The sequence below is a fragment of the Lingula anatina genome, chromosome 2 (genome assembly GCF_051362555.1).
Source record: "Lingula anatina isolate TDL-2025a chromosome 2, LinAna3.0, whole genome shotgun sequence".
Lineage (NCBI taxonomy): Eukaryota > Metazoa > Brachiopoda > Lingulata > Lingulida > Lingulidae > Lingula > Lingula anatina.
This window is the reverse complement of record NC_141768.1, coordinates 36,803,451-36,829,867: the sequence shown is the minus strand read 5'-3', so window position 1 is coordinate 36,829,867 and position 26,417 is coordinate 36,803,451. Positions and strand designations below refer to the sequence as shown.

The window sequence follows — 26,417 nt, the reverse complement described above, 5'->3', positions numbered from 1 at the left end:
ATATTTCTAGCCATAAATCTCAGGCAGCAGAAAATATCTATTCCAATATGCCAGCTTTTATCTTGCAGTTCATAAGATTGCAAAGTAGAAAAACCAATACACAGTCTACTTGATAAATTTAAGAGTTCTTTAAATTTGTTAAAATTGATCAGATTTTATCTTGTTTATATTGTTCCTTGTGTGTGTGTGTGTGTGTGTGTGTGTGTGTGTGTGTGTGTGTGTGTGTGTGTATGCATGTGTGTGTGTGCATGCATGCATATATGTATGAGAGTGTGTTTATTAATTCTATTGCCTGGTTAATGTTCACATGTGATCAATTCCCCAGGCCTATAGTATTATAGTCATATATATATATAGTCAGACTAGTGATGCAATATAGTAGTAATATGTAAGAATGAAGAGAAAATGTGATGTTAGGCATTAACACACAAATACCCAAGAGTAAATAGTTTGTTTCCATGCAGTGACTTAAAACTTGTTTGCTCTGCAGTTATAATTGCCATTTAGTAACGGTACTAGTAGATCAGTGCAGTTGACAATTTTAACTACGTGTAGCAGACCTTAAATTGGGACTAGGGTACAATGAGTTATTATTCAATGTTTATAAAAATTGTAGTGTTGTGGAGGAAAATACCTGACTCAACCTACGATTGAAACTGAGGCGCTCACTTAGTGTCAGTGCTCTACCTCTAAGCTATCAAGTCCAGGGCCCCGTAACTCAAAAGCATCGTGTATTGCGAATAGCGATATATATCACATAAAGGCTACAATGATTATGTATTATATGGGACGAGTATGGGGGAGTTATGGAATCGAGATGCTTGCGCTCGCTCACAATGCACGATGCTTTCAAGTTACGGGACCCAGTTCTTTCCTGGCCAGTCTCTACACTTCCCCCCCCCCCCCCCCTCCTCAAATGCTGAAAGATGGAGTCCATTGTTTTTTGGGGAAAATACCTGACTGGACTGAGGATTGAACCTGTGACGTTCGCTCACCATGTGAGTCCCTCACCATAGAGCTATTGAGGACAGGTCTACCCAGGCAGACACTACAAAATGTACAAAATGTACCAATACGTAATCATAGTGATCACAGCTTGTTTTTATAAAAGTGCCTGTTTCATGTCACTCACTGTTAATTGATGGATGCATGACTTCTAAGTGCTGCAGTCTAAACAACCAACTATGAAAGTATATATACATACCATATACATACCATGGAGATACAGTTTGAATTCAGGCATGTCAACCACATACCCCCAGTAGTAATTGTATGGCTACTAGCAACAAAAAACGTGTCAAGTACACAGTGATACATGTATATCATACCGACGTGCACCAAACAATATTGTAAAAGTCGGTGTCCTAAATTAACAGACCCTGGTGCTACATGTACCCTAACTGACCCTTGGTGCAATCAGGGAATTATATCATCTACGATATAATTCCCTGGTTCAATCAAGCAGCTGTATGATGTCATTATCGTTACAACCTTGTTGAAATGAGAATGAAAAGGATGCAAGCTTTGAATCGAAGGTCGTATTTCCTCTACAGTACTTCTATGCTTTGACTGAACCAACACGTTCTGCAGAAGCATTCAGCTATATACATATGCTGCACAACATTAACCTTTGCTAGGGTATTATTATGCTGGTTTAGAAAATCAGAAAAAAACAATGCTCATCTAGGTTCAATTACAAAAAAAAAAAACTTACGGCACCAGTAGCGGTACCAAACTTTACGCCATGTTGTAAGGGAATCCCAATACGGTGCTGCCCTCAGGTGGGAATTTCCCGGCGGATATCTTGAAACTTGGCATGGGCTTACAAATTGTTCTCTTCATGACTCTTAGATCATTTATCGATCATCAACTTAAGAAAAGATGCAACTTATTTTACCTCAATATATAAAAAACATGCAAGTTAAAGCAAAAAGAACCTGGCTTTTGGTGGGACCTAGGGGAAGATGTGGCAGCAAAAAAAAAGACGTGATGGGAGGGTGGTCAAATATATATATATATATATATATATATATATAAATGTCATCCAGTTATCGACCCCACTTGACCACAAAGGGGTCGAGAAGAGCAATATTAATATATCTTAATATTAAAATATTCTAATGAAAACATTTGCATAATGCCTAGACGGTACCAGTATATGGCGAATGTACAGGTAAAATCAATTTTAGATAATTTGTTTCATCACAAACAAAAAATCAAGCGAGAGCAGTTAATGTACATGTACATTTGATTAGGGCCGAGGGATCAGGGATGCAGGTGATAGGCTACCACAATGCATTTGCTGACGGACTTGAAAGGTTTTTTCGTCTCTATATCTGCCTTTTTTACGATTGGTGTATTCTCGTCTATTTTACTGTGCAATCTCCACAATAAAACAGAAGAAAAAAGAAAACAAAGAGAGAGAGAGAGAGGTGCATATTTTTCTACCATTTGCCACCAGCATCGGCATAATTTATGCAGTATTGCCAAGATGGTACCGCCCATCGACCACCGGATTTGCCAGGCAGCTGGTGCAGGTCACATGATATCGCACCGGTTCTTGACGTCACAGGTTTCGACTAGACACGGAATGCGGAGGATCACGGAACCATTGTCGACTGGTGAAATTTGAAAAAATTCACCGTAAATTGCCTGTGTTTCGCCACTTAAAAGGTATGGGTATGATCATGGCTTTCTCTGGATGCTAGTTACATGAAAATCGATTGACATTTACGCAACTGGTTGCTGTAATCGTTGTGTTTGTGCAGCATCCGGCTGGCTGCAGTTTGTTTGGGGTTTGGGCTGTACGGACAAAAGATCTCACGCCAACCCATAAGTATCCGTTTTAAAATTAACCGATGTGAAGACATCATTTTTACTTAAGATTTAACAAAACTATTCCTTTCACTCGCAGCTCTTAGAATAAGGCGACAGTACATCAGTTTTGCTATTTTTCTTTGTTCTTGTCTTTCGGTTGAAAAATGGCGACTTCCTTCTGGGGGAAAAACCGGCATGATTGACACATGACGCCATTTAGTGGTGGCGCTCTAATCGGCATATGATTACATAAGTGGGAATTTCCCAAAGCCCGTTGGCTCATTGTTCTCACGTGTAGCACCTCTAAGAGGGACTTTGTGAAGTTTATTTTTAAAGCAAAGTTGATAGTAGCATTTGATTGAAGGTTTTGCTGGGTAAATGTTTTATGCACGCTTTGGACACAAAGGTTTATATATTTAATGCTGATGTTTACTCAGGTTAGGGAGCAGCCCATGAGCTCCAACCATTGATCATTCTTTTCTACCCCCCCCCCCTCCCCACACCCACCCTCCCACACACACACCTAATCTAATCTATTAACTTTTCATACCAGTAATGTCATAACATCATTTGATATCAATTCTCATGTTATTTGTAATTTATCCAAGTTTGAAATTTTTTTAGGTAGTTTGGTGATAGAAAATACTTGTCAAATTTAAGTTCCTCATATCTGTGGTTATAGTCATCTGAAGTTTATCAGTGACTTTTTTCAACAAATACTTAAATTTGTGTCATTTCTCAAATTGTTTTTATTTTATTATATTATAATTATCAGAAATGAGTATGTTGAATTATTGTTATTATTATTATTATTATTATTATTATTATTATTATTATTATTATTATTATTATTTCAATTTTCAGAAATAAGTATGTTGAAGATTTCCAAGCTTGACATACACTTGCCACTGGACCTGGTTAAAACATGTGCTGCATTAAACGAAAGCCAGCTGTGCAAATTTGTGGCAACAAATACAGAAGGTATGAAAAAAGCTGTTGTGTATGTCTCAAGTTGCTTTGTTCAATAAGCTTTTTTTTCTTGCATAGTGTTAAACGGTTGGTGGAATTAAACACTTTTGTGCTCAGAAACCATTGAAATTTAGATGTAAGCATTTAGCAAATTGTTTCGTGCAATGTTTGTGTGCAACTTTGAAAAGTTTTATACCTTTTCACTTGGCATGAATTTTGTATTATCTATCTTTAGGTGAATTTCAACACAGTATTGAAGTGAAAAGCAAACAAGAAAATGTAGTTTCACTTGAACTTTCAAATTTGGAAATTGGATATGAAGATGGGAGGTTTGTGGCTCAGATAATGAAAGTTTTCAAAGTTTATCAAGGGGATGCAGGGGGTGGAACTGAACCACCACCACCTGCAGCAATCTCTCCTCATCAAAGACACATGCTTCCTGACAGGCAGACTTTTTTAAACAGAAATGATGGTGCTACTCATAGAAAAGGTGCTCAAGATTCTACTAGTCTATATATTTCAGAACCAAGAAATGTTTCTCAAGAAAAAACTAATGACCCTACATTACAGGCAATTCCCCACATTGGTGATCACGTTTCATTGCCAGATCTCACTTCTCCTTCCTCAGTAGAATATAGAAACACTCATACAAAACTGACTACATTTCACTCTGGTCGAAGACCAGAAAAAGATGATGTAGCACCACAAAAGACAATTTCTCCAAGACAGTTGTACAGAAATGTTGCTGGGAAAAGATCTGAGCCAAGTGCAGCTTCTGGGGCTCCAAGTGCAGCTTCAGGCTCCCCTCATGTGATGGACCCATCAGCTTCCAAAAGACCAAAGCTTGTTCCTGAATCTGATTGCTCAAATACCCAAGAATCAAACAGTCATACTGACAACATGAACACAAACCCCTTTGATGCCAAAGATGTGATAATAGAAATTAAAAAAGAGGAAGATGTAGTCGAACTTTCTGACAAAGACGACGGTGAATCTCACCAAAGTTTGGGGGACCAAAGTTTAAGTCAAGATATTCCTCCTGGGCCATTTATAGCACCGGGGGTGGTGTCTTCATTTAACTCGGACAATGATCAAGCACAATCCACTCCATTCATACAAGACTTTTTCTCTATAGCAAATGAAGAACATGAAGGTGCTGGTCCCAGTCAGGCATCAGACTCTTTATCATTCCCCTCAGATCCAAATAACTCTTTAATTCCCAACTGGCAATCTCCTGATCACAGTGCTGGTGAAGGCAGCAGTTCTCAAACACAGTCTCCTGCCAAACCAAGAAATGTAAGTACCAGTCTTTTTGTACCAATATTTTACTCAGGATACAAGCCAAAGTGGGAGAGATTTCTGGTTGTGCAAGAACTAGGTTCAATCCAGCATGTGGAATTTTGCAAAATGCTGAGCTGTCCTCAAAAGTAGTCCTGGTGAATTCCCATTTCAATAAATTCATTGTTATAGCCTAAAAGATGTGTGTCATTTGCATTTATACATTATCGAAAGTTTTTGAGAAATAAATGACAACTTCACTGTATTGAAAGAAATCTCACTTTGCTTCTGCTTGTTCTTTTACATTGAATTGTATCCATCCATGAAGAATCCATCCTCACTTCAGTATAAATTTCTAGTGTGCCTGGATGAATGGATGGGTATTGCTATATCTAGGCACATTTGACAAAAAAAAAAAAAAAAGAATGACAGAAAAACCTTGGTATTTATTTGGAATTGTAAAGTTGAGATCAAATTTGCCTAGTATTTTGAAAAAAAAAAAAATGAATTCAAAGCTGGAAACTGCAGTGTACTATTTTCGGCACTTGGATATCAAATTGTCTTACATTTCCAATGTCAAGTTATCATGTCTTAACAGGTTGACATTATTTTAAAGGAATGTTTTTTTTTTTTTTTTAAGAAAAATGGGATGGTTATTGAGCTCGCAGTTTCTAACTTTAATATGAACATTCTCTCTGTTTCTGTTCTTTCCCTTAACCTGGCTTGGGGTTTAGGAAATCTGTCCTCTCAAAAGATAAGCGATGCAGCCCGTATGAAGTGAACTGTTTACCTTTTGCTTTTTCTTTTGTTTCTGAAAAAATTAAACTCCACCTGGGGTGACCCCTTCATTTAAGAGAAACTGTGCAAGTATGTCATTAACAAGATTTAAAAAAAAAACTTACAGCAGCAAATTAATAGACAGATAACAGACATAGACTTTTCAGAAAATGGGCTTTGGATTGGCTGATCTTTTGAAACTTGGTTTAAATTGTCAATTGATTTAATTTTTAAATGGTTTGAAATTTTTGAATTAAAAGTTAACAGCTTGCCATTAATATTTTGAAATTTAAAAAATAATGTTTAAATATTTGTGACAACTGAGAGTAATGAATATAGAAGTAAATCTATAGTATTAATATATGTATCTGTATATATATTTAAATATATTTGTTTCGTGTCTGACAGATTTCTTAGACCCCCAAGCCTAGTAGCTGCCCTCCATATTTAAGGCAGCTGATGCTTGCATGTACAGTCTGTAGGTGCTCACAGGTGTTCACTGGTGTCACAAAATTTTGGCCAAAACAAAACACAAAATTGAACCAAAATTTGAATCATTTCTCATTTGAAAGATGAAAAAAAAGTGCATTCCTTTTATTATTTCTTCCAAATTTGGAGAAGAAAAAAAATGACCAAAATTTGGAGTTTCTCAGCCACCCGCCAAGCCCATCTCTACCACATTATTTGCTAGTCAGGGCTGCCATGACCTACAGCTGGTCATGCATAAGTTGTTAGTCTGGGTTATATTGTTATATAATTGCTGCTGCAGCTGGAAGAAATCAAATTTATACTACTATAAATAATATATAGATTCCACACCGCATGCTATTAGGTTGGCAAATAGGCATTTATGATGGTATGAAAAGACATGATCTAGGGGTAGGCTTTCTGTGTTGCTGATATACATTTTATATACCCTTGTAAATATTTTTTTATTTGGAAAATAAAGTGAATTCTTCTGTTTTGAGTTGTGGATTATTTTCCAGTATTAGTTGAGTATAATGAGAGCAATGGGGCAAGTATCAACTTGGAATGATTAATGACTTTTTATCGAGATTTATTTCTTTGTTAATTGTTGCATGGTGTGTCCCGATAGAAAATTTTACTCCAGGTAGATGCACCCAAATACAAATTCTAATCATGGATTGACCTATTCGGTTTTTTAACAGTGGATATCAGCTCTAGTATTGCATTCAAAATCACACTGATTTTCACTTAGGTTTTACACTGTAAAGTCCTTGGTATATATATATGCTGTGCATTGCAAATGTCTCAGAGAAAGCATCTAATATACCATTTTTCTACTCTCTCTCTCTCTCTCTCTCTCTCTCTCTCTCTCTCTCCATTGAAAATCGTTGTGCTAAATTTGTGCTTAGATTTTTAAGCCCCTATTGAATGTGTGAAAAAAAAACAACTCTGCTAGATGAATTGTGCTAGATTGTGTGGTCCAGTATGAATGTGAAAGGGCTATCATTTTAATGATAATAGTACAAAAAATACGCTGATGCATATGTGAATTGTAGGGGTAATACAAATAAAGATGAATGATAGGGAATATGCTCTTGTATATCAATGATAAAAGGACACAGTTCAATGAAATTTGGTGTATTTAGCACAAGAGCACCAAGAGGCTTTGCATACTGTACAGCATTCAACCAGTGAATGAACTAATACATGTGATACAAAGCTCAGTGTGTCTGTAGCATAACTGTCATATTTCTTTTATGTAGGCCCTTGGGATGAACAGTGAAATGTTCTTGTCAACCCCAACCCCCACGAAAGAGGCTCTGTCTGATACTAAGAAATGGATGTGTGAAATATGTAATAAAGAACTTAGTGACAGGACAAGTTTGTCACGGCATAAGAATACTATTCATAGGAGTCGTACTTTCTTTTGTTATCTCTGTGATGCCTTTATTTTACAAAGAAGAGATAATCATATGAAATCATTTCATAAGATAAAACCAACTAAAAAGCCTGATGTTCCACAGTAGAATAATAGAATCCGAAAAAGAACACGAGCTCTGTGCTTGGATGCTGTGTAAACTCTGTGGTCAGGATAGTTTGATACTTTTTGTCGAATTTTCTTAAGGCATGAATTGTTTATAGTTTTTGTCAGTATGTACAAATATTTAAGTTTTTTTATTGATATTTTATTCACTTAATATATAAATTATGATATGTACATGCTGCATTATGCTTTGTGACAAGATTAGATGACAGAAGGGAAATATAAGCGAAACCATTGAACAGTTGTGAGTTTCCTTATTCAAAGCCCCTAGAATACATTCTTTTTTTCCCAAAAGAAAAAGTAGTTTTAGTTTCTTTGGTGCTTAATGTTGTGCCAGGACATGGATATTTTCCCTTTTCTTACCCACCAGGTGCATGCTGTTTCTGAGGAGTTAAGGTGGGGACCAGGTGTGTCACCTTATCCAGGGGGCTCTCTCCTCCAAAATGCTGAAAAATCAAACTTGACGAAAAAATTAGCTTGTAACCAGTGCAAGAAAAAATTTGTTTGTAAATCTTCGTTGACAAGACATGTGGATGTGGTGCATAAAAGAAAACCCCACTATTGCCACCTTTGTCAGGCATTTGTACTACAGAGAAAAGATAACCACATGAAGTTTGCCCACAATAGGAAACGAGTAACAGGAAAAGTGACCCACCAGTGAGCGTTATGTGACCCGCATCTTTTGCTGGTGGTGTAAAAAAAAAAAAAAAGGAGACCATTTATGACGGTGACAAATGTAGTTTAATGGAAGTATTTCATTTTATTTTCTCAAGGAAGAACACAGTGTAGTGTGTAGCTCAGGAGATTCATCTAAAAAACCTGCATGTGCAATGTGCCTCAAGGAATTTAATTTCAAGCATGACCTTCTGCGCCATATAAACACAGTTCACAAGCACAAATCTTTCTTCTGTGAAATTTGTCAAGCTTTTATATTGCAAAGGAAGGATAATCACATGAAGTATGTCCACAAACGGAAAAAGAAGTGAAGGAGCTGTATTAACAACATAAAATCCATACAAAAACTATACTGTCACAAGAAAAATGCTAATGATTTCAGCAGCATAAGCCAAGACTTTTAAAAGAGTAGCTGGATTTCTTGACTGTCACTGTTAACTTACCTGCATGAAATGTGGAATACATCATAAATTTTGACAAAAAACAACACTTTAAAGTGGCAAAAAAGTACTACCACCTGTGGGGGCTTGGATTGTAGAAAAAGTAGATATGAATCTTGCAATAAATACTAAGAATATTCAAAAGTAGAATGCATATATGCCTTTGTTTCTTCATATCTTTTATTTTTCCACAGAGTAATGGAAGAAATCATTATACAGACAGTGAAGGAAACCACCGATATTATATGGAAATTGTAGGGAAATACCAATGCCCATTGTGTCTGAAGAGTTACAAACATGTCAACAATTTATCAAGGCACATGAATGTTCATCGCAATAAAACCTGGCACTGTACTGTCTGCAAAAGTGAATTTTCTAGAAGTGACAGTTTGAAAAATCATTTTAGAAACTGCCATAAGGATGTACATGTTAGTGAATCAAATAGGGAATGTCAAATACCAGAGTGAGATGGTAGCATTTTTTGTTCATTTCAAGATTCAAATGTGCATTAAGGAATTTAAGGTGTAGATTATTTTGGTGAAAAAGTATAAAGATGGATTGGTTTTCATGTAGGGTTTAGCATTTGAAATTTGGTGAAAAATTACTCCCCAAGGATGTGATTGTACACAAACCAAAAATGATCATATATATTGTATATTGATAACACTTTCAAGAACATCTGTAGAAAAAAGACATCCAGTATCATTAATTTAACATATGTATACTAATTTAGCATCAGCATCATGGTTCCAAATATTGGGATTTTCCCCATTATCTATACCTGTGCACTACAGACTTGTATATGTGCTTGCTTCATTTGAATTAACAAGAATCTGAATGAGGGCAGTCTTAGTAAGATATTTTTCTTGTATTAATCCTAGCTACCCAGAGCAAGAGTAATGGGCTCACTTTACAGAAAAGCAACACCAATTAAGATGGGTGTGGATCTTCAACAGCAGAAGAGGTTTCCATGTACAATATGTCACAAGAGTTTTACTCTTTTAACCAACTTGCGAAGACACATGAATGTGCATACTCATAGGCGATTTGTCTGCCTCACCTGTGGCAAAGCTTTTAAACGAAGCGACTATCTTCTTGAGCACACTCGTCACGTTCACCAGAAAGCTGCTGGGATGCCACTAACAGGAAAAAAGCTTGTTGTCCCCACGTCTGCTGTAATGCGTCCTGCATCTGCTGACAGTGAAACTACTCAATAGAATTCAACTACTTTATCTTAGTCGTGAGCATGTACTACTACCTGCAGGCATCAGTATTTTTTTTTTCCAAAGAAAAAAATAATGAGATAAGTTGCCCATCTTTATTTCAGACCCCTAAGGTGTATTTCTGTGAGATTTGTAGATCAGGCTTCACCCAGCAGAGGAACCTGAACAGACATAAGTTGATACACACAGAAATCCGGTTTCGGTGCGACTACTGTGATAAGCTGTTTAGCAGGGATGATACATTGCTTCTTCATAAAAGAAGAGCACACCTAGCCACATTTTAATGCTTGACTAAAGAATATTGCCTTGGAAAATTGTAGCCTAGATACCTTATAAGTTAAGACGTATCATGACTTTTTCATAAGAGAGGGATGTGCTCAGCTATGGATAATGCTGGTGTTGCGTGGCAGCAATATTTTACATGGATACAATGGTCTCATGGATACAATCATTCAAAAAAATATATATATATATTCTGCTAGGATGTTAATATGTTTATTTATAATAGAATGATACTACATACAAATAGTACCCTTGAAGGCCATACTGCACATTACAGTAGAACCTTGAAACTGTATTAATCCTGTGTACAAGTATGCTTCTTCCCTACTTATATGCCCATTATTATAATTTCATATAAGTTAAATAAAGGAATTTAATGGTTTCTATAATCTGGTTTTCATACTTACAAATTAATTTTTTTGGGACACAAGTTATTCTTGATGAGCACCACAGGAATACCATGCAGTAATATCTCTTAGTTTAAGTACAAATTTACATACAATATTTAGTGCTGTTTTTGCAGAAGTCTCTCATTTGAGTAACTAAGTACACAAGAATCTGTAGTGAATTAATGTTTATTACATAGGTACCTGGTTTTGATACCCCTTTGTCCAGTTCAACATGGCTGGATTTGTTTCAAGGCAGAGAGGAGACAAAACATGAGTGTGAGGAATGTGGAAGATGTTTTGTACATCGGCGCAGTTTGATAAGACATCGGCACTCCCACGAACCAAGAAAACATGTTTGCTTAAAATGTGGGGCAGCATTTCATAGAAGAGATGTCATGAATGCTCATGTAAAAAGTCATCAGAAAAATCTCACCATGTCGTGATAACTGCCAAAATGCTTTTAAAAAAAAGGAAACTGTTTAATTATAGAAAAGTGGTTTGGCAGGTGGCTGCTTGGATAAAGAAATCTTTAATTCTGAACACCATGTCTAAAATAGCACGTACTGATGCCCCTCCAATAAAAAAAACCTACTCAGAAATATCACTTTCCAAACTTTAACTGCATGATAGTATGTTTGGAATCTCTGTTTATGCTCCCATCTTTGATCAAGTTCCAAAGTTGCTGTCCATTTGCTCCTTTTAGATGATGAGAAAAGAAACAAAAGGCTCAGCTGCAGGTTCCGCAACATGGGTAACAGTGGGTTCAAAACACTGGTGCTTGGCTTGCAACAAGAGTTTTGTCAATAAAAGTAACTTATATCGCCATATGAATATTCACTGGAAAAGGACGTATGAGTGCCGTACATGTGGGAAGGTTTTCTATAGGAGTGATGTGCTGACACAGCATATGAAGGCTCATAAAAACGAGCATTCCATGTATCATTCTAGTATAAAGTGGACCTAATTTTTTTTTTAAATCAAAATTTGTGGTTTGGACTGCAGCAGGAGAAAATTTATTTATTGACCATCTGTTACGATGTTAACAATAAGTGTCATTGAAAATTATTTTTAAACTTGTTTTACAATGAAAAGCTATAATGTCATGGAAGTGATGGGATATGTTGAAGCTGACACTTAAAATCACTGGGAGCACTAGCAAACAGGCAAGCAGAAGTTGACTCACGATACAAAAATAATGTAGAAGAAGAACAACAAAAAATTAAAATTGGAGTTTTTCCCCGTCGCACATTTGTCTTTGTTTTATTTTAATCCATTTTCTACCTTTGCACTGTTTTGTATCTCAGGTGTCACAGCATGGAAAGCCAGAATACAGGTGCAATATTTGTGATGTTGCATTCACCTGTCCCAGTAACATGAAACGGCACGTAAAAAACCACACTACTCAGACTCTGCTGACTTGTTCTCAGTGTAGCAGGACATTTAATCGCGGGGATAACTTAAAAAGACACATGATTGCTTGCTTGAAGAAAAAATTTGTAGCAAACCAGAGGAGTTAGGTGGTAAATGGCAGCTCTGCAGATTTCGTCTGGATATGACTTTTTCAAGTTCTGTTTTCTTTGTGATACAATTTCTGAAGTCTCCCTGTTGGTATGTTTTACAATTGCTTTATACTGCTGGAAATTTGGTGCATCCATGTCAATAAAAACACAAAAAGAGAATATTTTACTTATTCCAGACTCGGAGGTTCCTTTGTAGAATATGTGGATACCCTTTCACAAAAAATTTTAACATGAAATAAAAAAATGTACAACTAGAAAGGCGCTCAGGGCAGACCTCTGCCAAAACAAATAAGTAACAATTAAACATTAATTATTTAATCAATTAATTGTACAAATTTGTGATCTTTCCTTGAAAACTTCATGAAAATTGCCCATTACTTTTGCATAATGCTGTGAACAAATGAACTAACCTTGTCTGAGGTAATGATGGGCAAGTGTGTAAATATTTTGGAGAAAATTTCAAGAGTGATGATCTAAGGAGACGTGAGAAAGACCATGATAGTAAGTTTCATTTTCCTAATGAAACCAAATATTTACTTTGAAAATTTTAATAAGTTGCTAGCTAGAGTGATTTGGGTAAATATTGCAAACAAGAGAGGCTCTATGGCTAAAGATATGTTTTGAGACAAATTGAGTGTTAATTGCACACCAGTTGTGTTCAATCTCTGATGTTGACAGCTGAGTGGTGCAATTGTGCAAGATTGCCAACCCGGCTGTTTCAAATTGTAATGAAAGAGATTTGACAAAAAAATTGTTTGGACACGCTTGTGAAGGCATTTGGTGGTCCGTCGACAACAGTCCTCTACCTGTGTGCAGCGTAATGTAAATGCAAAAAACTTACAGTGGATACCAATGAACAATTGTACCATAGTTTATCCTAAATCCTGGTCACCTTTTTCAGAACAAGCAAGGCAAGGTGGAGTGTCATCTCTGTCATAAGTGGATCAGTTCTCCTCGTAATTTGAAACGCCATATGCAGCTACATGGCGACTTCCAAGAGTTGTTCCCATGTGAACATTGTGGGAAGGTGTTTAATAGAAAGGACAATCTGAAGTCCCATGTGAAAGTGAACCATGTCCAGTAAATAATGCATGGTTAAAGTAATTTTTCTAGGAAATCATTCTAAGAAAAATTTTTCACAGAAAATAGTTGTAAAGCTTCCTTATTGTTGTAAAACTAAAGATTTTTCATATCCTCGTCCATTAGAAAAAAAGGAAACTCAAATTTTGGATTTTCATCGTTGAAACAATCAAAGAAATCTAATGCATTTTTCTTGAATTTGTGACTGAAAAGCCAACACCTGTGGACCACAGACAGCCTTAAAATAATATAAAACATACTGTCGAGATACATTGAAAAAAAATTGTTACTAGGTGGCTGGAGAAGAAAATTCAAGCTGCAAGCGACACATCTGTTCCATTTGTGGGAAAAGTTTTGTGCAGAAATGTCACTTAAACAGACACATGAATGTTCACCTTGCTAAGACCTACCCATGCTCCTTCTGTGGGAAAAGTTTTAACAGAACAGATAACTTGTTAAGTCACCAGAGGGGAAAACACAGAAATGAGGTCCTCGGAGCCAAGGGGTTCATCTGAGAACCATTTTCAGGATCAACTTAAGAAAATGCTTCTTCTTTCACAATTAATAATTTTGTGCGTGGGATATGTTGCATTTGATTTGAAGCACATGACTTATGTGGTTTAGGGATTTTTGTAACAGTTCTTGGACAATGGTACTGAAATAGTTTAAGTTTACAAAGCTTTGTGTTACAAAACAGTTACTCTACAATGAAAAGATTTCTTTTTTTTTTTTTTTTTTTGGCAAAATGTGATAGAAACTTTTTTCTGTATATTTGTGAAATTTGCTGTATAACTTGTAATACCTGTCGTTCTTTGATGAATGATCTTGCTCAGAATGTCACTTACCCAGCCATAAGGATATTTGTTTGGAGATAAATCTCTATAATTACTTTGAGGATACATTTTTGGACAGTCTTTTGTTATTGTTAATTTATTTAGTTATGTTACCACAGTTCTGGGGACTGAAGGGTCTCTCCACATGTATTAAGATTGAATTAAAAGCAAAGTGAATTTTTTTATTACTGACCTCTGGAGGTAAAGGAAATGTACTTTTGTTTTTCAGGTCTTCTATAGGGACTTGTTTTTTCACCTTTGTGATTACAATTGTTGAATAATATTTTAGTTATGTTTGTATTGGCATTTAGTAATAGCTTGTATACTTACAGAATCAGAGTTGGGTGGGTGAATTTTCTATCAAAAGCAGTTTCTTTAAATATGAAGCATTTTATGTATGAAGGACTTACACCTGTGAAGCACTAGTTTTAAGCAAAATATTTATATTTGATCAAAAACATTTTAATCTTGCCTCAAAAGGTTAAATGTAGTGAAATTATAGTGAATATTATTCATTGTCAGGTAACTGAAGACGGAATATTAAATGCTAGAAGACACGTCTGTTCTTATTGTGGGAAAAGTTTTGGTCAGAAAAGTCACTTAACCAGGCATATGAATGTTCACCTGGAGAAAACCTATCCATGTTATCTCTGTGGGAAGACATTTTCCCGGACAGACACTTTACTCAGCCACCAGAGATATAAGCACAAAAATATTTTTCCTACCCCAAAAGGGTCACACTAAGGACCTGGTGAACACCTAAAGGGGAGAATTGTACTCTAATCTTCTCAGTTTGATCAGTTTTAAATTTAATGAGTTATGCTCAGGTGAAAGGTCATATTGTTTTGAGTGACAAGTGGAAGTAGGGCACTTGGGTATCCAGCATGCCATTTGGTTGCAGATCTGCAAGCAGTAGCATTTTCAGTGTAACTTAAATTTTGAAATTTCATAAGGGCAAGTTCTGGAAATAATAAAAACGTTGTTCTTGAAGTACTAGTTCTTAATTGAATAGTTATTTGTAGAGCTCTTCAAGTCACTATTTGCTATTTGTATTAGGTTGCACAAGAGGAATCCGCAAGTTCTATCTCTGGAAGATACTGTTGTCCCCACTGCCCTAAAAATTTTGCTCAAAAGGGACATTTAATGAGGCATGTCAATATACATCTACAAAAAAAGATCTATAAGTGTGACATTTGCCAAAAAGGGTTTTTGCGCTCAGATGTCTTGATAGGACATATGAAAATACACAAAAAAAGATGTGAAACCTTATAATGTGACTTGTTACCCAGTTTCAACCTTTATATTTGTAAGCTGCTATATTTAATTGATACAAAATAAATATATAAGTAATCTTTAAACTGATGTTTATTGTTAATTTCTTTCAAATAAATTAACCTAATGTTCTTATTGTCTATATTTTATTGAATCGAATCAGATGAAGATATAGGGAAATGGGAAAATAAATGAAATTTTTGGAGTATCTTCTTCTGTGAAAGGAAGACCGTAAATAATAAAAAAAAAACGACATCCTCTTAATATTGATGATTATTTTCACTCCCAAATCCCCCTTAAAAAAGAAACTGGTCCCCTGCAGTACTTATGTAATGAGTGTTAACATAATAAAATAACTCTTGTCACCTGAAACTTTTTGTGAGCACAGGCAGTTTTTGAATTTTAAAAAGATTGATTTGCCACTCAAAATCTCTCTCTCTCTCTCTCTCTCTCTCTCTCTCTCTCTCAAAACCTGCCTAGGCTGCTTCATTTCACACTCAGTGCAATATATTTTATTCCCACTTCAGACTTGGTTTTGGAGCAAAAGGGGCAGAAAAAAGGGATCGGTGCTTTGTATAAATATTGGTGGTCGTGTTAGGTACCAGTGTGTTCACTGTGGGAAACATTTTGCACAGCAAACCATTCTCTCTCGCCACATGAATGTCCACAAACAGCAGAAATACATATGTGAAAACTGTGGCCGTGCATTTTATAGAAAAGACAACCTGGTGCGCCATGTAACTAGGGTACATAAGGAAAGTTGCAAGAAGATGGACACCAATAAACAGAACTGGGAATGGGAATCAGATGACTAATGTGCAAGGCATATTTACAGTGCTAGCCCACCAGTACGTAGGGATTCTTAGCAGTCCTAGACCCCGTGCCTATAGACACCCATCAGTTTACCTAGATCGACCCAACTCTGCAGGGACTCTTGCTTAGTTCAACCAGCTTAACCAACATATTCGCAGAATCACCAGCTTTTGTGTTATCTACATTAGGCCAGGAGGAGGTGCGTTAAGCTGATTGCACTCAGCAAGGATCCCTGCTCAGTGCTGAGTTGGATTGATCCACTTAGACCGATGGTGTTCGGTGTAACTATCAACTGAAGATTAAGATATGTAATTGAAAACTAAATAAATTGTATTACATAACAGTGTAATTCCTTAATTTTAATGATGGATTGATGATGGATACAAACCACTGTAAACCTGTATAGAATGTGTAGAAACCATCTCTTTATCAACCTGGAGGTTCTGGTATTGCATTATCAGTAATGTTTTCTTGGAATATCTCCCGAGTAGATTTATGCATTAACCCTGATGAGGAGAATTTAGCTTTTTTGTCTCTCTTTTATGATATTTCTTTTTATATTGATACAGGTACATCTCTGTTGCCTTTTGATTCAATATTATATTTGGGGCCAATATTCTTAAATATAGGTGTGGACATAAATTTTCTTATGCTTCAAATGGTCTTGTGTCTTCTTTAAATCTTAAATAGGACAGGGGAAAATACTTAATTGCAATATTTTTATGTGTGACTTATGTTCTTTGATTACAAATAAAATGTTTAAAATCTGTGAGCACCTGCCATTTATATTGAAGCTTAGAAGTATGTCAGCTTTTTTTTTTTCTTTTTTCTTTTTTTTTTTTTTTGTTTTTTTGTTTTTTTAAAATAACCTTGCTCATAGATTTATAGTCCCTGACTCCCTTTTGTTATTTTTAGTACTCTGGTTATGAGGGATGGGCATTGGACGTAGTATTTCCTCGGGGGCCAGTCCTATTAGACCCCAGGCCAAGGCATAGGTGCACTCTTTGTCCCAAGAGTTTCATTCATCGCCATCATCTCCAGCGCCACATGAATATTCACTTGCAGCGCACTTTTGCCTGTGACATTTGTGGTAAACTGTTTTACAGAAAAGATCATGTGTTGAAACACAAGCGTGGGACAAGGTGTTACATCCAGTCTGTTATGTCGCAAAGTTCAAAATCTGATTTGGGGGAGGGTGATGGGGATCCTAGGGGGGCAGGTGGAACCAGTGGGGCCCTAATTACTGGGGAGGAGTTGGATCAATCACAAACAGACACAAATCCCCATGAAATCACCAAGGGAAATCAGACAGAACAAAATAATGCCTCAAAAGATAAGGGAACAATGTAATTTTTTTAAGTTATTTTTATTTTCATATATAAAAGTGACAACCATTGAATACCTGTGACAATATGACTATTGATAGTTATGTCTGTGTTCATAACTTTTTTCTACTTCTTGAGTTTCTCATTTTGAGTTCAAATCTACTTCCTGGGATCTGCATAAGCATGTACGATCCTCGTGTGTGAACTTGTTTTCCAAGTAATGAAGTCTTCTATACTTTGTACACATGCAGGGACAGCAGCAACGGCTTCCTTGTAAAATCTGCAACAAAACTTTTAACTCCGATGCTTTGCGGAGGCATAACAGAGAGGTGCATTTGGGGCGGAGATTTCAGTGCCTGTATTGCGATCAGCTGCAGACAAGGCCAGAGTATTTCTACAAGCACCTGAAAGTGCAACATGGAATCCAGGTGCACAACTACAAGGAGGCACTAAATCATATGGAGGTTGTGATTTTGGGAGAAGGTACAACCTAGAATATATGTGTACCACTGAGAAATACAGATAATCAGTCATGGGGGTTTTTGTCATTGGTAATGGCAAAGCTTATCAGGAACATCTCTTCTGCATACTAATTTGTGGAATTCATCTCTTCGTGCACCTTTGTGTCAGAGTGGATTGCTTAAGTACCCCTTGGTAGTGATACATTTCTGCAATTTAAATTTATATTTTCTTTTAAATTTCTTTTAAAGAAAGAGAGATATACCAAATTCAAACCCCCTATACAGATGGCCAGTAAAGGCTTGCATTCAGTTAATAAAGATATTTGAAGAAACTTCATTTCATTGTGTAGAATCCTCCTTCCAAAAAGCTTTGAAGTACCGTAATTGAGATTCACTTGCAGTAATGCACACCAAACTTATACATTTTGTGAACACTTGAAAAAGCACCATCATGGCACAGTGCTTGGCACAGTAGCTTTCAAAAAGTTCTTTAGAATATACAGTGTCAGTGACAGCTTTTATCAAAACACAACCTGTGAACACTATGGAATACCTTGTGATTAAACTGAAGGGCTACTTAATTTGAAATGCAGCCAGCACTTCTTTGCAACCATTTTAGAAACGTATTTGAGTTTCTGTTAAGACCTGCACTGTTTGAGATAAAATGAACAACCACTGGTTCCTCAGCAAGTCAGCATCCAACATGTTCAATTTTATTTTGTAGAGATTCAATGACAGAGGAACTTATAAATGTACAACTTGTCAGAAGACATTTTCCTATCAGCATGCCCTGAGGCGGCACAATCGAGAAGTTCACCTCAAGCAGCGTTTTAGCTGTAGGCATTGCAGTGAAAAATTAACCAGATTAGAATATTTTGTGAAGCATTTGGAACGTTGTCATTCTATTAAAGTGACAGCCAGACAGGCATTAGAACATACCAGTCTTGAATACACTGTACCAGATGCCCCCCAGCAGCAGACAATAAGATGATACATCTGTCATATTTTATGGTAAAAAACTGGTGGTGACAAAGACATTGAAGGCAGTTTTCAACCCTGTGAGAAAAAACACAAATAGGAGCACTGAGAAAAATCCAAAAGTTTTCATATTTGGCTCACTACAAGAAGGCTCATTGTAGGTTACTAGAAATATTTATTCATGTTTGATCATTTTTAAAGATAAGCATATGCAGACCTAGGTATGAATCCCCTACTTGGGGTCAGCCTAACAGTAGATCTGGCATTAAAAAAATATGTCCATCTCCTCTAAATACAGGTATTCTGAATCGAAACAATCTATTTGAAGATGAATTTGGTTAAACATTGATAGAATATTTCCAATATAATTAGTGGACTTAATATTATGTGACATGAGTTATAAGTTTTTTTGACACTTCTAAACTTTTGTTACTCCGAGATTAAATATTGAAAAGCTTTATGAACATTGTTTACAAAAGTTCAGGTTAATCTTTTAAAAAATTGCCTGTTATAATATATGTGTGTTTTTGCATAGCTATTAGATATTAAATCCTTGTTGTCCAGATTCTACAAAAAGGTTTGTGTTCTGTAATGTTTAATGTAAAAGCTGCAATAAACATACAGTGGTGCTCATGTTATTTGTATGTCCATTTTAGGGCAGTGTTATTTTGTGTGTTACGTTTCTGATGTTTAAGTAAAACTATCTTCTGTTTTTGTGTTATTAAGTTTAGAATGTTTGTGCGTGCTAGTATGTGCATGTGTGATGTTAAGATGATGTGCAATCAATAATACACTGCTTTGTTTTGTTTTGTGAAAAAAAAAAAGGAACTCAAAGAGCTTGGTTTTTGTATTCTTTGTTTCTTTACTTAATTTTAAAAATAAGTGTGTTCTGTTAAGTCAGTTTGACCTTGAACACCTGTGACACGAGTTAACATATTTCAATGGAACGCCTACCTAGGGTAACTATAAGCCAGGATCAACTTCTTGTCAGTTTTTCTCTGATATTAACCAGATCAGTTGACCTACATGTAGTCTTTAAACATGATTTTCATGATAAGTGGGTATTTAGAAAGAAACCGAGATGTGATCATATAAACAGGAGTTGCATACAAGTTAAAGAAACTATTTGCAAAATGACTTTCAGACCCTTGCATTAAAACCACGGAGGACAACAGCCCACCAGTGTTCAAAATGCCCAAAGGTATTTCTCTCAGCAACTGCAAAAGTGCGCCACATACGAGAAGTCCACATGGGACGCAGGTTCTCGTGCTCTCACTGCAACCGTATGTTCAAAAGGTTGGAATACGTGGAAAGACACTTGCAGAGCAGGCATAAGATTTATATAAGGCAATACAATGATGTCTGGGAGCATTGTGATGTGCTCAAGACTGCTACAGAATTTTATGACTGAAAATCCCCTTGCTTTTGAGATATGACTTGATAAGAATAGTGTGTGTACATTACTAAACTTCCTTTAAGTTGTTAAGTTTTAAATTTTCCACGTTCTACTGTTTAGCCTGAATAATTTGGAAATGTAAAAATGTGGTATTTTCATTGTATTTAAATAGATTGACAGATTTGTTGTGGACAGAATTTAGGTACATTGATATACAGTACTTTACAGCTTTCTTCAGTTTTATTATTAATACTTATATCATATGTAACTTTTACTTTCATAAAACCCAATAACATGGTAATAAAAATGATAATTTAATAAAGCCAGTTAAATATTTTTTGTTTTACTTTGGTTGGAATCATGGAAGTTTTAAGATACCATGGATTTTAAGTTTGGGTTTGTACTAGCATACATTTTGTTTGAGTTGTATATATAACCATTTGGCCAAATTGGTGAATGATGGGTGAAAATGAACTGAATAGTATTTGTTTTGACATTACAAATCCATTTTTAGATGTCAGAATATTTCGGTATGCTACCTTGACTCGTGTCCATGAGTTCCTTTAAGAACGAGTAGGTTAATTCAAAAGCTGTGACAATGAGTTGGCCAGTGAATACCTGGAGAATTTAGTTATAATACTCCTAAGTGTCATTTCAAGATAGACTAGTTAGCCATTTGACATTTCATTCCACATTGTTCCACATTTCAGAGCCTATATATTTGTGTGGAGTGTAATCGCAGTTATTGGTCTATGAAGTCATACAGCAGGCATATGAAAGAAAAACATTTAGGACGGAGATTCAAATGTCTGTTGTGTCAAGTTGAATTTAAACGCAAACATAAAGCACAACAACATTTACAGCTCGAACATTGTAGAAATGAGGATGACCTCATAGAAACTATAAATGGACAGGAACATTCATTTTCAACAGAATTAAGTGAAAAAACACCATGATATTAAAAGAGGATATATACACTTGATTACCTTGACTTTTTTCTGTAAGATTTTGAACGGGAAAGTAGAAAAACATAATTTCCAACATCAGGAAACCTTATAAAAGTGATGGAAATAATCTACAAATTAAATATCTACAAAATGAGCTCAAATTAATTTTAAAAAAGATGCTCTAACTTTGTTGCTGTCTAGTAATAGTAAGTAGTAAGACGGGTCCTGCAGAATTTTCTATATACGGTAAAGAACACCAGTGAAGACCTGTTGAAGCTGTTTGCTAACATATTTCCATTTCCTTTTTTAACATTAATTTTAAGATACTCTAGTGATTTTGCAACTTTCAGATTGATACAACGGACTCAATATACTATTGTGAAGAGTGTAAAAAGAGCTTCAACAAAGGCAACTACTTTCGCCATGTCAGAGAAAAGCACATGGGCCGTAGGTTTAAGTGCACAATTTGTGGCAAGATTTTCAAGCGCAAACATCTAACGCGTCTTCATTTGAAGGAGGCCCACAATGTCTCAGAACATGGCCCATATACAGTGGTGATCACTGAAGAGCAGTCTTGAAATATGTTATTATCTTCAACTTAAGTGTTTATCATGTGGGAACTCTTCCTCTCCACTTGTAGGTGGCGCTAGCCAAGTGTCCAGACTGCGGCAAAACCTTCAAGAGCTCCTGTGAACGTAATCGCCACCAAATGGAAATGCACCAGGGCCGTCGATACCAGTGTTGCACATGTTTTAAGCTATTCAAGAGAAAGAATATGGCTGCTGAACACACTATTAAAGTGCATGGTGAAACACAGAACTATGTAGAGGTTACCTTATATTCAAAGGAGAATAGTGAATATAGAATTAGAGATTTAAATAGTTAGAAAAATAAAATGATGTCTGATGCATTATAACATGGTAGTACACATCTTTTGTTTTATTTTATTATTGGTAAAATGTTTTAAGAAATAAATAACCTTGAGCATAAACTATAGATTTTTGATAACACAAATAACCTCTCCCTTGCGAAATGTGAACAGTGGTGTGCAAAATGGGATCTGAACATCTGTGAGCAGTGCCCCAAAAAGATGGACACTTCCTTTGCTTTTATATGCTTACATATAGTATTGACATAGCTAGGTAGATATCCCCAGCAAAACAGTTTGTGAGATTCATACATATGTGATTATTTTTGTAGTCATCAGGGCGCAATGTCTGCCCACACTGCCCAGTACTCCGTTCTTTCAAGAGGCCCACGGAATTATCCAGGCACATAAAAGAAAAACATGGTGGACGAAGGTTCCAGTGCCCCGTTTGTGATAAACTTTTCATGAGGAGAGATTATGCTCAAAAGCATATTGCAGCTATACATGGAGACTGTAATTTTCAAGGGAGTTTGGAGCCAGTTACAATATGATGGCATTGTCCCATTTGACTTTTGATGTAAAGACTTTGCAAGTTAATTTTGATGGCCAAACTTAGTTGAAAAGAAAGGCAGGAGGTCCATATTTTTTAGAAAGATTTGATTGTTTGAATTTGTGCTGACATTGCAGTTAGCATTTACATGGGTCATGAGGCACTTGCCATGATTCGTTCCACAGTGATTCTGTTTGAGGGTTTCTTAAAGAAACCTTTTACTTAAGCTCAGAGAGCAGGTGGCACAAAGTTTGAAAATTTTAGGTCGACTTTCGCTAATTACTTTGTGGATAAATTTTGTTTTGCTTATTTCAAAGATTTAAGGAGGAATTTTTCCATTCTCTTAACTATAAATATTATATTTTTGTAATCTGAATAGATCCCATTCTCTTCTCCTTAAACATGTAGATAAATCGGGAATGGAGTCTTGATCATTGCCTGTAGTGGATGGTAAACATGGAAAATAAGATTTTTTACAATGAATTTTTATCTGATTACCATCTTTGATGAATGATATCTTGTGTTCTTATGTATTCAGTCAGTTGTTGCATATGACGTGAAACCTGTGAGCATCTCAAGGCATCTTTAGGTCAGATTTCATAAATTGTGGTTTTTGTCTCATTTGTTTATGCACTAGGAACTTTTTTGAAGTCTCTGTTGTGGTGAAGTGTTTCCCTGCAACCTCATGTTGTGGTCACTTCTTATATTTTTGGACTGGGAAACTATCCAGCAAATTTGCTTTTTTTTTTTTTTTTTTTCCAAGGACATTGTTCCAAAGGAAATGAAAATCTGCAAGCATTGTGGGAAGTTAATTCGACGCAGTAACCTGGCACGGCACATGAAGGACATTCACAAAGACTGGAGATATCAGTGCCTTGTGTGCAAAAAAACTTTTAAGCGGGATTTAGCAGTACATCAGTGTACCCCTGAAACTGAAGAACAAAAATAAAAAGGAGTTTGCTGTCAAAGTGTTTTCAATGGCCTCTGGTCATTTCTGATCAAACAAGTGCTAAAAACAAATGATTTTGGTCTGTTGGTGTTATTTATATATATATATATTTAGGTATGCTTTGGTTTTTTATAATTGAAACAGTTTCATGAATACAGCTAGCATATTTTTTTAAGCAAGGAATCTTTTGTAGATGACGGTTTCTCACAGGAGCAGGTAGCAGTATCAAGCTTTAGTGATAAGCAGTTGGATTTCCGAAAATATATATGTTACAGATGCTAAATTGTTCATATATTCTAGAATACCTATTGCATAATTTTATATGTTTTGCGTTTCTCCTTTTGCAATTTTATTTGTTTGTTAATTTTGAATACTCTATATAGTTCAATTTTAAAAAGTTGGAACAAAAATCAGTTTTTGTTCTTGAAAAGATGAGAAGTGACAGTGTCTTTATTTGGGCATTTGAATATATAATATGGTTATTACACTTTAAGAACAAATTAATAAACTTTCCAAATTCCAAAGGTGTTTTTATTTCTCCTCTGTCAAAATGATAAACGTAAAAATTGATTATCATGTATTGTGAGGGTATTAGAGATAATATATAGGTATTAAGTTATGATATTTGGGGAGAAGTGGAAGTAATAACACGATCAAAATCAAAGATCCTCTTTAAATCCCATTAATGATATTTGTTATGATGAAGTGAGACAAAATCAGTTAATTCTACAATTGCTAGTACTGCAGTGTACAGCATAGAAGTGATACTGTGAGAATACTTGTGTTTAATTGTCAAAGAATATTTTGATATTCACAACTCCCAAAATTGATAACACGTTTAGTAGTCGGGATAATTATGATACTTCTGCAAAATCTTTGAACTGAAACAATTAAACATTTAGTTGTTGTGATGTACCTTGTGTGTTTCTATATACATAAAAAATATTAAGTTGTGTGGAAATTTCATACCATTACTAGTAATAGTTGTGGATGTTACTCTTTTTCACATTGTTGAGTGAAGAAATGTGAACACCCAGTCCTCAAATATTTAAAATCATATGTCTTTCAACCCAGTGAACACTTATATTAGACAGGAAATTTGTAGAGTTCATTTTATATTGAATCATACTGGAGGAATTTCCTTTTTCAGCTTGCTGTAGGTAGCGAGAGTAACAGAACCTGTCCTCACTGTAGGAAAGTTTTCCATCGTCGTAATGAGGTGTCGAGGCATGTGCGTGAGGTACACACAAACAGGAGATACTGCTGTCCTTTGTGCACCAAAATGTTTACGAGAAGGCATTATGCTTTTGAACACATAGCAAAGAATCACCCAGAATACAGCCATATGGAACCTACACTGAATTGCTGAGCTCTCACTTCAAATTATGACCCAAATTACTACAGGAGTTTGTGAAACTTGCTTCATTTACTTTCATTTACTTACCAACACAAAATGATTGCCATATATTTTGTGAACTACCAAATCAGAGATTTCTGTGCTAATTTAAAAAAAAGTGGGGGGAGAGGGTATTAGTTTTACTAGGCAGTGGGTATACTGACATAGCTGAACATAGGCTTGCAGGCAGTTCAAAACAATTACTGATTCTCAATGTTATAAATACTCCCTTTTTTTTATCCATTTATAAATCTGAATATTTGACCTATTTCTAAAAATCCATGTCACGATTTTAGGTCATAGTCTTGAATCAGTTTCTGGTCTCACGGACTTGCATACTAGTGATCAATACAAATCCAAGAGCAAAAATATTTGTTAGCTTGGTAGTTGGATCATATGTCTGATGAAGGCCTTCGCCCAGGTTTGCTATAAGCTAAGGGTATGAAAATATATCTGCTTGTGTTTAATAATTTTCACTAATCATATTACAAATCCAATTTTCAAATCCCAGGTTCATTCGTTTTTTCCTGTATATTTTCTCTAATTATTATAATGATTTAAAAAAATATATACAATTTTGATATTTTGCAAGCATTTTTGCCCATCACTTGCACCATAAATTTCACAAACCTTGAACAGGTTGTATTCAATCAGCATGTCCCACATGGCTTAATTTAGCAGGCGACATTAATTCAGGTACTAGAGACAACTATTGCTACACTACACTTAACTTACAAGAGATCTTACAATATTTGCAGTATTTAAGATAAATCTGTTTGGCTGAAATTCAAGGAGATAGCTCACATTTCTAGGTTAGGTTATTCTTTCTGTGGTGAGGTAGTTAACTCTAAATGTCATAATAAAACAGTGAAAAATGCAGTGGAGGTATGAAAAACTTATATTATTCCTTAGTGACCTCTCTAGGTAACCAGCTACTTGTCTAGTTGTCTAGAAAGACAACTACATATATAAAGTATAGATGAGTAAGCATGAACTTTATTTTTTGGATTCTCTTAATTAGAAACATGATATTATTTCGATTAATCAGTTTAAAAGATGAAGTGGACAAAAATTAACTTTCCTAGTACAGGCATCTTTTGTAGGAGATCATAAGAAAAATGGGGTTATTTGTAGAAATGTCTTTTTTTATATGAAAAGATAAAGACTG

General features: G+C 35.5%; 2 protein-coding genes across 8 annotated transcripts in view; one reads left to right on the top strand and one right to left on the bottom strand.

Annotated features, from left to right (window-relative positions):
* Positions 1-1,848, bottom strand: part of LOC106156782 (NAD(P)H-hydrate epimerase) — a 31,180-nt gene extending 29,332 nt beyond the window's left edge. The window contains exon 1 of one of the 2 annotated variants that reach the window (XM_087003064.1): positions 1,715-1,848. The gene's annotated coding sequence lies outside the window, so the exon portion shown is untranslated. Of the gene's footprint in view, positions 1-956; positions 1,058-1,714 lie in introns of those variants that run through there. The other variant, XM_087003065.1, reaches the window with a different exon arrangement.
* Positions 1,849-2,494: 646 nt separating this feature from the next.
* The window catches only part of LOC106156780 (uncharacterized), a 43,427-nt gene continuing 19,504 nt past the window's right edge, over positions 2,495-26,417 (top strand). For 5 of the 6 annotated variants that reach the window (XM_087005519.1, XM_013532202.2, XM_087005520.1 and 2 more), the window contains exons 1-3: positions 2,495-2,673; positions 3,682-3,798; positions 4,022-5,082. In XM_087005519.1, the coding sequence (XP_086861645.1) occupies positions 3,690-3,798; positions 4,022-5,082 (1,170 nt within the window). In that variant the 5' untranslated portion in view covers positions 2,495-2,673; positions 3,682-3,689. Of the gene's footprint in view, positions 2,674-3,681; positions 3,799-4,021; positions 5,083-17,294; positions 17,745-26,417 lie in introns of those variants that run through there. The other variant, XM_087005518.1, reaches the window with a different exon arrangement.